General features: G+C 49.8%; 1 protein-coding gene across 3 annotated transcripts in view; it reads right to left on the bottom strand.

Moving 5' to 3' along the window:
* Positions 1-12929, bottom strand: part of PRICKLE3 (prickle planar cell polarity protein 3) — a 48007-nt gene that overhangs the window by 15915 nt on the left and 19163 nt on the right. For all 3 annotated transcript variants that reach the window (XM_040322716.1, XM_040322715.1, XM_040322714.1), the window contains exon 2: positions 4549-4634. In XM_040322716.1, the coding sequence (XP_040178650.1) occupies positions 4549-4634 (86 nt within the window). The remainder of the gene's footprint in view (positions 1-4548; positions 4635-12929) is intronic.

The raw sequence follows: 12929 nt of genomic DNA, 5'->3' as shown, positions 1-12929 counted from the left end.
AACCTGAGGGGAATGAGGGACACCTACCAGCAAACACATATAGGCATAGGACACGCCCCCTGCCACACCCCCTTTAAAGGAGAACTAACCCCCCAAAAAAGGTTCATTAAATCCACAAGGGCTTTTTTTTACCACTACTATTCCTTTATATTGGCTTTTAAAAAGTAAATCTTCTGTGTTGTATTGAACTGCTCAGCGTTATCTTTTTTCTGTAGTATGCTGACATCTAGAGGCGATTTTGGGGCACTGCGATTTGTTTACAATGGGATTTTGGTTATTTCCTCTGTTCTCCCCTCCTGTTTAGGGCTAGATAGTTTGGTCCTAGCTTTACTCTCCCGGGGGTAGATTCAGGTACTGCTGCACACTTCTTATGGAGGCGCAGCGTTTCGTTTTTACGCTACGCCTCCGTAAATTACTTGCGCTACGCTTGATTCAGGAAGCAGCAGCTCCGTAATTTGCGGAGGCGCTCCGTAAAAATGGCCGGCGTAAGCGCGCGTAATTTAAATGATCCCGTAGGGGGCGTGGATCATTTAAATTAGGCGCGTTCCCGCGCCGAACGTAGTGCACATGCTCCGTCGGGAAACTTTCCCGACGTGCATTGCGGCAAATGACGTCGCAAGGACGTCATTTGCTTTAACGTGAACGGCGTCCAGCGCCATTCACGATTCACTTACGCCAACGACGTCATTTTCAAACATCGCGACGCGGGAACGACGGGTATACTTAGCATTGGCTGCCCCTGCGAATAGCAGGAGCAGCCTTACGCGGAACCCGACGAACGCAAACGACGTAAAATGCGCACGCAGGGCGCGCGGAGGGTTGTGAATCGGCGTGAGTATGCAATTTGCATACTCTACGCTTGCCACTACGGGAACGCCACCTAGCGGCCAGCGTAAGAATGCAGCCTACGATATGACGGCATAAGAGCCTTATGCCAGTCATATCTTAGGCTGCAGCCGGCGTAACGAGCTTTCTGAATACAGAAAAGTCGTTACGCCGGCGCAACTAAGCAATTGCGCTGCGTAACTATGGATACGCAGACGCAATTGCTTACTGAATCCACCCCCCTGTTTTTAGCATGTTTCCTCAGTCAGTGTGTTAGTTGTTCACAGAGATAGGGTCAAGAGAGACATTGGGGGAGATTTACTAAAACTGGTGCAGCTGTCCATATACTAGCCAATCCGTGTCCAACTTCAGCTTGTTCTGTTAAGCTCTGCCAATGAAACCAGGAAGCTGATTGGTCATGATGCTCAGCTGCACCCTATATAGTCTTAGTAAATCTCCCCCTTTTGTCTTCTTCGAAAGACTGGAAAATTGAAGAGTTAAGCTGCCTGTGGGAGGAATAGTGTCCCATCATTGGTATCAGTGGGAGGAATAGTGTCACATCATTGGTATCAGTGGGAGGAATAGTGTCACATCATTGGTATCAGTGGGAGGAATAGTGTCCCATCATTGGTATCAGTGAGAGGAATAGTGTCCCATCATTGGTATCAGTGGGAGGAATAGTGTCCCATCATTGGTGTCAGTGGGAGGAATAGTGTCCCATCATTGGTGTCAGTGGGAGGAATAGTGTCCCATCATTGGTGTCAGTGGGAGGAATAGTGTCCCATCATTGGTATCAGTGGGAGGAATAGTGTCCCATCATTGGTATCAGTGGGAGGAATAGTGTCCCATCATTGGTATCAGTGGGAGGAATAGTGTCCCATCATTGGTGTCAGTGGGAGGAATGGTGTCCCATCATTGGTATCAGTGGGAGGAATAGTGTCCCATCATTGGTATCAGTGGGAGGAATAGTGTCCCATCATTGGTATCAGTGGGAAGAATAGTGTCCCATCATTGGTATCAGTGGGAGGAATAGTGTCCCATCATTGGTGTCAGTGGGAGGAATAGTGTCCCATCCTTGGTATCAGTGGGGGAGAGTGACCCATCATTGGTATCAGTGGGAGGAATAGTGTCCCATCATTGGTGTCAGTGGGAGGAATAGTGTCCCATCATTGGTATCAGTGGGGGAGAGTGACCCATCATTGGTATCAGTGGGAGGAATAGTGTCCCATCATTGGTGTCAGTGGGAGGAATAGTGTCCCATCATTGGTGTCAGTGGGAGGAATAGTGTCCCATCATTGGTGTCAGTGGGAGGAATAGTGTCCCATCATTGGTATCAGTGGGAGGAATAGTGTCCCATCATTGGTATCAGTGGGAAGAATAGTGTCCCATCATTGCTGTCAGCGGGAGGAATAGTGTCCCATCATTGGTGTCAGTGGGAGGAATAGTGTCCCATCATTGGTGTCAGTGGGAGGAATAGTGTCCCATCATTGGTATCAGCGGGAGGAATAGTGTCCCATCATTGGTATCAGTGGGAGGAATAGTGTCCCATCATTGGTATCAGTGGGGGGGATTTTATAGATGTTTTCATAAAATATTCACAAAACTTTCACCCAAGATTTACACGTTTATTACACTGGGGGAAAAGAAAGTTGAATAAAGCAATGTATGGGGTGATGTCCCTTTAAGGAAACTTTTTTTGCATTGATGAGCAATGTGTCCTCCGGGTGAGAAGTGCTGAGCTCGGGGAAAGTCGGTGAGTTGGGAATAATTTCAGGAACGCTGTGGAATGCCAAACTAGAAATAACAGACAGACATTCCCTCCTATAGATAACGGCTCACGTACCCAGAAGCCTTGCCCGTCCCGTGCCACGATCCTGCCCTTAAAGGGAACCCTCCCGCCGCCACCGGTGCTTCTCCGGGCTCTCCCGTGCCATCGGGGGCCCGGAGAGCGAATCGGTCCACGGTGCTGGAAAGCATAGAGATGACTGGTGACCAGATGGTCACCAGTCATCTCTATGACCGTCGGAGGCCCGGGCGCGACGTTATGACGTCACGCCCGGTACCTGGAAGTAAACAAAGCCGCAATCTGTCAGCATGTGATCGGTGATTTTTTTTTTTCACCGATCTCATGCTTGTAAGCCTGGAGGAGAGATGTGGGGGGAGGGGAAGGTCTTATTGACCCCGCCTCTCTCCATAAAGAGGACCTGTCACACTGATCCCCATTACAAGGGATGTTTACATTCCTTGTAATAGGAATAAAAGTGATAAAAAAAATAAAATAAAAAAAAAAAAGTGTAAAAATAAAAAGAATTAAGTAAAATAAAAATAAAATAATATTTTTTTTCAAAACGCCCCTGTCCCCGTTATCTCTCGCGCGCAAAAGCGAACACGCACGCAGGTCCCGCCCACATATGTAAACGCCGTTCAAACCCCACATGTGAGGTATCGTCGCGTGCGTTAGAGCGAGAGCAACAATTCCAGCACTAGACCTCCTCTGTAACTCGAAAATAGTAACCTGTAAAAAATGTTAAAGCGTCACCTATGGAGATTTTTAAGTACCGAAGTTTGGCGCCATTCCATGAGTGTGCGCAATTTTAATAGCGTGACGTGTTCGGTATCTGTTTACTCGGCGTAACATCGTCTTTCACATTATACAAAAAAATTGTGCTAACTTTACTGTTTTGTTATTTTTTAATTCATGAAACCTTTTTTTTCCCCCCAAAAAAGCATTTGAGGGAATACCGTGCGAGAAAAAAAAGTTGCAATGACCGCCATTTTATTCCCTAGGGTGTCTGCATAAAAAATTATATATACTGGCCCGGATTCAGTAACAATTGCGCTTTTTTTACGGAGGCGCAGGGCAACGTTTTTGCGCTGCCCTCGATTCACGGAGCAGAAGCTCCGTAAATTGCGTGGGCGCTCGGGCAAAATGCCCGGCGTAAGCGCGCGCAATTTAAATGATCCCGTAGGGGGGCGGGAATCATTTAAATTAGGCGCATTCCCGCGCCGAGCGTAAAGCGCATGCTCCGTCGGGAAACTTTCCCGACGTGCATTGCGGCAAATGACGTCGCAAGGACGTCATTTGCTTCAAAGTGAACGTGAATGGCGTCCAGCGCCATTCACGAATCACTTACGTAAATTTCAAATTTCGCTACGCGGGAACGACGGGTATACGTAACATTGGCTGCCCCTGCTAATAGCAGGGGCAGCCTTACGCGAAAACCGCCGTACGGAAACGACATAAACTGCGTACGCAGGGCTCGCGCAACGTTGTGAATCGGCGTTAGTATGCAATTTGCATACTATACGCTGAGCACAACGGGATCACCTAGCGGCCATCGCAAGAATGCAGCCTAAGATATGCGGGCATAAGAGCCTTATGCCACGCATATCTTAGGCTGCAGTCGGCGTAACGAGGTTCCAGAATCAGGAGCACTCGTTACGCCGGCGCAAGTAAGCAATTGCGCTGTGTAACTATGGTTACACAGGCGCAATTGCTTCTTGAATCCACCCCAATGTTTGGGCGTTCTGATTAATTTTCTAGCAAAAGAATTGTGATTTTTACATGAAGGAGAGAAGTGCCAGAATTGGCCCGGTGGTGAAGAGGTTACGACACACTTCTCAGAGGGATTTCACTGAGCCACTGAGAGCTCCCTCTAGTGTCGGCATTCCAAAATGCAACAGTTTTTATCTCCTATGCCATGTCCCAGTTGCTTTACCCACCTCCACCGGTGTGCCAGAAAACCCGGACAGCGTTCCTTGCAGGTGTAACACGGCTGACCTTGACCCGTGACATCGATCTCCGCCCCCTGGTAAAATAAAGGCAAAAAGTAAATAAATGTGAAATCGTAAACCCTCCCAGTCGATAATTTAAATTCTTCAACATACCAGCCGTCTCCTTTAGGTCTTCATGCGCGTGGAACGTTTTATTTACTCCACCAGACGCCTTTTGCCTCTGCAGCCTAAAAAAACGTGCCTAAAGTCGCGCTTTGCAAACGCGGTGAGACGCGTTTAGCGCTTGAGCTTTCATTCATTCCATTGACCATTACATTTTTTATTTTATTTTTTAATCTGGCCAATGGAATGAACGAACGCCCAAACATTTGATGCACCTAAAAATTTGGCTTTAGGCGCGTTTTTTAAAGGAGCAAAGGCATCCAGTGGAGGAAACAAAATGTCCCGTGTGCATGAGGCCTAAACTGTCAGGTCATCCAGGATTCTCAACCAGGGTTCCTACCAAATGGAGGAAATATCCAAATCCGCTATGGCTGATTGACCTCATCTCATGGTGCCGGCACGGTCCAATGGTGCCGGCACGGTCCAATGGTGCCAGTAATGGTCCAATGGTGCCGGCATGGTCCAATGGTGCCGGCATGGTCCAATGGTGCCGGGTGGGGCCAATGGTGCCGGCTGGGGCCAATGTTACTTGGTAAAACAAACACTGTCCACCATTGTAATGGTTGCATTCTTCTTACTGACCACCAATGTAAGGGTGGAATTCTGACCACTATTGGAAGTGTTGCATTCGTCTTACTAACCACCAATGCAAGCATGGACTTCTGACCACCATTGTAATTGTGGCATTCCTCTTACTGACCACCATTGTAATGGTTCATTCTTCTTACTGACCACCATTGTAATGGTTGCATTCTTCTTACTGACCAGTGACTACCAATGTAAGGGTGGAATTCTGACCTCCAATGTAAGGGTTGCATTCTTCTTACTGACCTCCAATGTAAGGGTTGCATTCTTCCTACTAATCAACCAATGTAAGGGTGGAATTTTGACCACCATTCTAATGCTTGCATTTTTCTTACAGACCACCAATGTAAAGGAGGAAATCCAGCCACCATTGGAAGGGTTGCATTCTTCTTACTGACCTCCAATGTAAGTGTGAAATTCTGACCACCATTATAATGGTGGCATTCTTCTTACTGACCACCAAGGTAAGGGTGGAATACTGATCACCATGGAAGGGTTGCATTGGAAGGGTTACATTCGTCTAACTGACCACCAATGTAAGGGTGGAATTCTGACTACCATTGTAATGGTTGCATTCTTCTTACAGACCAGTGACTACCAATGTAAGGGTGGAATTCTGACCACCAAGGTAAGGGTGGCATCCTGACCACCATTGGAAGGGTTCAGGGCTGAACTGGGACAAAAATTTGGCCCCGGACTTCATCCAGACCGGCCCACTTTAATTTTGCAAACATGCACAAAAACAGTATATATACTATTGCACAAAAAAACATAAGGAAAAACATTCCATCGTAAGTATAAACAACTTTTTTTCAGGGTTCCCTAGAGAGCTCCCCCCCACTTATATCAGGGTCCCCAGAGAGTCTCCCCTATACATCAGGGTCCCCCGAGAGCCCCTCCTTACATGGTCCCCAGAGAGCCCTCTCTTACATCAGAGTCCCCAGAGAGCCCCTCCTTACATGGTCCCCAGAGAGCCCTCCCTTACATCAGAGTCCGCAGAGAGCCACCCAACGTACATCAGAGCCCCAGAGCCTCAGCTTTGCATCAGGGTCCCCAGAGAGCCCCAGCCTTGCATCAGGGTCCCCAGAGAGCCCCAGCCTTGCATCAGGGTCCCCAGAGAGCCCCAGCCTTGCATCAGGGTCCCCAGAGAGCCTCAGCCTTGCATCAGGGTCCCCAGAGAGCCTCAGCCTTGCATCAGGGTCCCCAGAGAGCCTCAGCCTTGCATCAGGGTCCCCAGAGAGTCCCCCACTTACATAAGGGTCCCCAGAGAGCCTCCCCTATACATCAGGGTCCCCAGAGAGCCCTCCCTTACATCAGAGTCCCCAGAGAGCCCTCCCTTACATCAGAGTCCCCAGAGATCCTCAGCCTTGCATCAGGGTCCCCAGAGAGAGGGTGGGCAGTGAGAGATTATGTAATATCTGCTCTCGTCCCCGCTTGGCTCTCCCGTGCTGCCCACCGCAGGGCTGCAGAAGGGCCACGGCCCTGTGGTTGGGGACCCCAGGGACTCCTGGTAGTCCCGATGGCCAGTACATGCCTGGAAGGGTTGCATTCTACTAACCACCAATGTAAGGGTGGAATTTTGATCACCATTCTAATGCTTGCATTCTTCTTACTGACCACCAATGTAAGTGTGGAATTCTGACCACCATTGGAAGGGTTACATTCGTCTAACTGACCACCAATATAGGGGGTATTATCCCCATTCCATCCCAGCTCTATTGGTTTTAGTAAATGTTCCCCAAGACCTGTTTTTCTACCATCCTGCAGGTCGCTGCTTTATAAATGAATAAACCAATCTAGTGAGACGATTGGCAACCAAGACATGTTAACTTGAGTCCGTTTGGAACTACTTGGCCCAATAATGTAGAGTATGAAGTGGGAATGGCCATTAATATTGGCACTGCGGTGGCTGGTTTGTGTCAACCAAACACACGAGGAAACAATTTTTACGGCAGCAGGCTGGCATTCGGCATCAATGGGATTTCTGTGGGAAGGAGGTGGTTTTATTGGAATGCACACACAAGTATAGACATTAGGTGTGCCTGAGGTCTGTGTGGGAGGGGTTGGCTGGTGAAAATAACCAATGTATTGTACAATGAAATATGTACACAATCTGTGTCTTACTCAACACAAAAAAAGGTCTCACAAGAAAAGATCTGTATGGTATGTTTTGGTCACAAATGAATGAATAGGACCCCAGCAGGCCACAGGTTCCAACTGTCCCACCTGAGTCTCACCCAATTGACAATATAGGGACCCTTCCAAAATCTGGTATGTCCCTATACCAAATGTAGTGGGCAGTTAGGCTATAGTCAGCCAGTAGGCCTGGCGAGAAGGTAGCTGAAAAGAGGCCTACAGCCTGGGGAGACGTAGCTGAAAAGAGGCCTACAGCCTGGGGGGACGTAGCTGAAGAAGAGGCCTACAGCCTGGTGAGGAGGTAGCTGAAAAGAGGCCTACAGCCTGGGGGGGACGTAGCTGAAAAGAGGCCTACAGCCTGGGGGGACGTAGCTGAAGAAGAGGCCTACAGCCTGGGGGGACGTAGCTGAAAAGAGGCCTACAGCCTGGGGGGACGTAGCTGAAAAGAGGCCTACAGCCTGGGGGGACGTAGCTGAAAAGAGGCCTACAGCCTGGGGGGACGTAGCTGAAGAAGAGGCCTACAGCCTGGGGGGACGTAGCTGAAAAGAGGCCTACAGCCTGGGGGGACATAGCTGAAAAGAGGCCTACAGCCTGGGGGGGACGTAGCTGAAAAGAGGCCTACAGCCTGGGGGGATGTAGCTGAAGAAGAGGCCTACAGCCTGGGGGGACGTAGCTGAAAAGAGGCCTACAGCCTGGGGGGACGTAGCTGAAAAGAGGCCTACAGCCTGGGGGGGACGTAGCTGAAAAGAGGCCTACAGCTTGGGGGGACGTAGCTGAAAAGAGGCCTACAGCCTGGGGGGACGTAGCTGAAAAGAGGCCTACAGCCTGGGGGGACGTAGCTGAAAAGAGGCCTACAGCCTGGGGGGACGTAGCTGAAGAAGAGGCCTACAGCCTGGGGGGACGTAGCTGAAGAAGAGGCCTACAGCCTGGGGGGGACGTAGCTGAAAAGAAGCCTACAGCCTGGGGGGACGTAGCTGAAGAAGAGGCCTACAGCCTGGGAGACTTAGCTGAAAAGAGGCCTACAGCCTGGGGGGACTTAGCTGAAAAGAGGCCTACAGCCTGGGGGGACTTAGCTGAAAAGAGGCCTACAGCCTGGGGGGACTTAGCTGAAAAGAGGCCTACAGCCTGGGGGGACTTAGCTGAAAAGAGGCCTACAGCCTGGGGGGACTTAGCTGAAAAGAGGCCTACAGCCTGGGGGGACTTAGCTGAAAAGAGGCCTACAGCCTGGGGGGACTTAGCTGAAAAGAGGCCTACAGCCTGGGGGGACGTAGCTGAAAAGAGGCCTACAGCCTGGGGGGACGTAGCTGAAAAGAGGCCTACAGCCTGGGGGGACGTAGCTGAAAAGAGGCCTACAGCCTGGGGGGACGTAGCTGAAAAGAGGCCTACAGCCTGGGGGTATGTAGCTGAAGAAGAAGCCTACAGCCTGGGGGGACGTAGCTGAAGAAGAGGCCTACAGCCTGGGGGGACGTAGCTGAAGAAGAGGCCTACAGCCTGGGGGGACGTAGCTGAAGAAGAGGCCTACAGCCTGGGGGGACGTAGCTGAAGAAGAGGCCTACAGCCTGGGGGGACGTAGCTGAAAAGAGGCCTACAGCCTGGGGGGACGTAGCTGAAGAAGAAGCCTACAGCCTGGTGAGGAGGTAGCTGAAGAAGAGGCCTACAGCCTGGGGGGACATAGCTGTAGAAGAGGTCTACAGCCTGCGGGGACGTAGCTGAAGAAGAAGCCTACAGCCTGGTGAGGAGGTAGCTGAAGAAGAAGCCTACAGCCTGGTGAGGAGGTAGCTGAAGAAGAGGCCTACAGCCTGGAAGGAAGTAGCTGAAGAAGAGGCCTACAGCCTGGGGGGACTTAGCTGAAAAGAGGCCTACAGCCTGGGGGGACTTAGCTGAAAAGAGGCCTACAGCCTGGGGGGACTTAGCTGAAAAGAGGCCTACAGCCTGGGGGGACTTAGCTGAAAAGAGGCCTACAGCCTGGGGGGACTTAGCTGAAAAGAGGCCTACAGCCTGGGGGGACTAAGCTGAAAAGAGGCCTACAGCCTGGGGGGACGTAGCTGAAAAGAGGCCTACAGCCTGGGGGGACGTAGCTGAAAAGAGGCCTACAGCCTGGGGGGACGTAGCTGAAAAGAGGCCTACAGCCTGGGGGTATGTAGCTGAAGAAGAAGCCTACAGCCTGGGGGGACGTAGCTGAAGAAGAGGCCTACAGCCTGGGGGGACGTAGCTGAAGAAGAGGCCAACAGCCTGGGGGGACGTAGCTGAAGAAGAGGCCTACAGCCTGGGGGGACGTAGCTGAAAAGAGGCCTACAGCCTGGGGGTACGTAGCTGAAGAAGAAGCCTACAGCCTGGTGAGGAGGTAGCTGAAGAAGAGGCCTACAGCCTGGGGGGACATAGCTGTAGAAGAGGTCTACAGCCTGCGGGGACGTAGCTGAAGAAGAAGCCTACAGCCTGGTGAGGAGGTAGCTGAAGAAGAGGCCTACAGCCTGGTGAGGAGGTAGCTGAAGAAGAGGCCTACAGCCTGGAAGGAAGTAGCTGAAGAAGAGGCCTACAGCCTGGGGGGGACGTAGCTGAAAAGAGGCCTACAGCCTGAGGGGGACGTAGCTGAATAAGAAGCCTACAGCCTGGGGGGACGTAGCTGAAGAAGAAGCCTACAGCCCGGGAGGACGTAGCTGAAAAGAGCCTGGGGGGACGTAGCTGAAAAAAGGCCTACAGCCTGGGGGGACGTAGCTGAAGAAGAGGCCTACAGCCTGGAAGGAAGTAGCTGAAGAAGAGGCCTACAGCCTGGTGAAGAGGTAGCTGAAGAAGAGGCCTACAGCCTGGTGAGGAGGTAGCTGAAGTAGAGGCCTGCAGCCTGGTGAAGAGGTAGCTGAAGAAGAGGCCTACAGCCTGGGGGGACAGAGCTGAAGAAGAGGCCTACAGCCTGCAAGGTCCTTTAGCTGCATAATGGTCCGGGTCTTAAGTGGTTAACCACTTCCGGACCGCCGCATGTACATATACGTCGGCAGAATGTCACGGACAGGCACATTGGCGTAAATGTACGTCCCTGCCTAGATGTGGGTCGGGGGTCCGATCGGGACCGCCCCCCCACTACATGCGGCGGTTCCCGTGGCTTCAGGAGTGATCCGGGACGAGGGCGCGGCTATTTGTTTCTAGCCGCCCCCTCGCGATCGCTCCCCGGAGCTGAAGAACAGGGAGAGCCGTATGTAAACATGGCTTCCCCGTTCTTCACTGTGGCGGCTGCATCGATTGAGTGATCCCTTTTATAGGGAGACTCGATCGATGACGTCAGACCTACAGCCACACCCCCCTACAGTTGTAAACACACACTAGGTCAGTGTTTCTCAATTCCAGTCCTCAGGCCCCCCCAACAGGTCAGGTTTTCAGGATTTCCATTATTTTGCACAGGTGATTTGATCAGTTTCACTGCCTTAGTAATCACCACAGCCTTTTCATCTGAGGGAAATCCTGAAAACCTGACCTGTTGGGGGGCCTGAGGACTGGAATTGAGAAACACTGCACTAGGTGAACCCTAACTCCTACAGCGCCCCCGGTGGTTAACTCCCAAACTGCAACTGTCATTTCCATAGTAAACAATGCAATTTAAATGCATTTTTTGCTGTGAAAATGACAATGGTCCCAAAAATGTGTCAAAATTGTCCGAAGTGTCCGCCATAATGTCGCAGTCACGAAAAAAAATCGCTGATCACCGCCATTAGTAGTAAAAAATAAATAAATAATAAAACTATCCCCTATTTTGTAAACGCTATAAATTTTGCGCAAACCAATCGATAAACGCTTATTGCGATTTTTTTTTTTTACCAAAAATATGTAGAAGAATACGTATCGGCCTAAACTGAGGAAAAAAAAATGTATATATGTTTTTGGGGGATATTTATTATAGCAAAAAGTAAAAAATATTGCATTTTTTTCAAAATTGTCGCTCTATTTTTGTTTATAGCGCAAAAAATAAAAACCGCAGAGGTGATCAAATACCACCAAAAGAAATCTCTATTTGTGGGGAAAAAAGGACGCCAATTTTGTTTGGGAGCCACGTCACACGACTGCGCAATTGTCAGTTAAAGCGAAGGCAGTGCCGAATCGCAAAAAGGAGGCAAGGTCCTTTAACTGCATAATGGTCCGGGTCTTAAGTGGTTAAAGGAACCTATTTAGAAAATAAAAAACGAACCTTTACAACCCCCCTTTAACAACAGGACTGGGGGAGAACACAACGTCATTAATCCTGCTTACAAAACATAAGGCGTCAAAAAAAATTCCAGAGACAAAACATCATGGATAAGACGCCGCGCACGCCTATAAAACGCACCGGAATTCTACGAGTGTTGTGTGTAATTAGGGGGCTCAGGAATGGCAAGAACAGATGGGAAGGCGCTGACACAGCCGGAGAATCTCTGATCGTGCGGGGGGGGGGAGGGGGGATATTTCGTAATTGCAGAGCAGAAGCTAAAGTGTTTGAAGGTCATATTTGCCCCGAGATCTTTTCTAAAAGAGGCAGAATGAGGGCTTCTGGGTGACTCACTACCATGAGCGCGTCCTGGACCAGCTTCAAAGGGTCCCGCGAAATTCCGATTCTCTGCGCTCGGGAAATACATTGCTTAGTAAATCTCTTTTTTTTTACCACTTCAGCTCCGGACCATTTGGCTGGCAAGTGACCGGGACACTTTTTTGGGCGATTCGGCGCCGCGTCGCTTTTAACTGACAATCGCGCTGTGCGGCGACGTGGCTCCCAAACAAAATTGGCGTCCTTTTTTTCCCACAAATAGAGCTTTCTTTTGGTGGTATTCGATCACCTCTGCGGTTTTTATTTTTTGCGCTATAAACAAAAATAGAGCGACAATTTTGAAAAAAAATCTATATTTTTTACTTTTTGCTATAATAAATATCCCCAAAAATATATAAAAAAATGTTTTCCTCAGTTTAGGCCGATACGTATTCTTCTACCTATTTTTGGTAAAAAAAAAATCTCGATAAGCGTTTATTGATCGGTTTGCGCAAAATTTATAGGGGCAGATTCACGAAGAATTAAAACGGCGCAGCGTATCATAGATACACTACGCCGCCGTATCTTACCTGGCTCTAAGTCGAATCCAGGAAGATTTTGCGCCGTAAGTTACGGCGGCGTAGTGTATCTCGCGGGGCGTAATTCAAATCGGCGGGTAGGGGGCGTGATTCATTTAAATGAAGCGCGTCCCCGCGCCGATTGAACTGCGCATGCTCCGTTTTGAAATTTCCCGCCATGCTTTGCGCGAAATGACGTCGCAACGACGTCATTTTTTGAACTTCGACATGACATACGTCCATCCCTATTCACGGACGACTTACGCAAAAAAAAAAAAAATATTCAAATTTCGACGCGGGAAAGACGGCCATACTTAACATGGCAATTCTATCTATACGCCGCAAAATACCAGCTTTAACTATACGCCGGAAAAAACCGACTAGAGATGAGGTTAGAAAATGCGACGGCCGCGCGTACGTTC

This window comes from Rana temporaria, chromosome 9 (assembly GCF_905171775.1).
Source record: "Rana temporaria chromosome 9, aRanTem1.1, whole genome shotgun sequence".
Classification (NCBI taxonomy): domain Eukaryota; kingdom Metazoa; phylum Chordata; class Amphibia; order Anura; family Ranidae; genus Rana; species Rana temporaria.
This window is presented reverse-complemented; position numbering and strand designations above follow the sequence as displayed.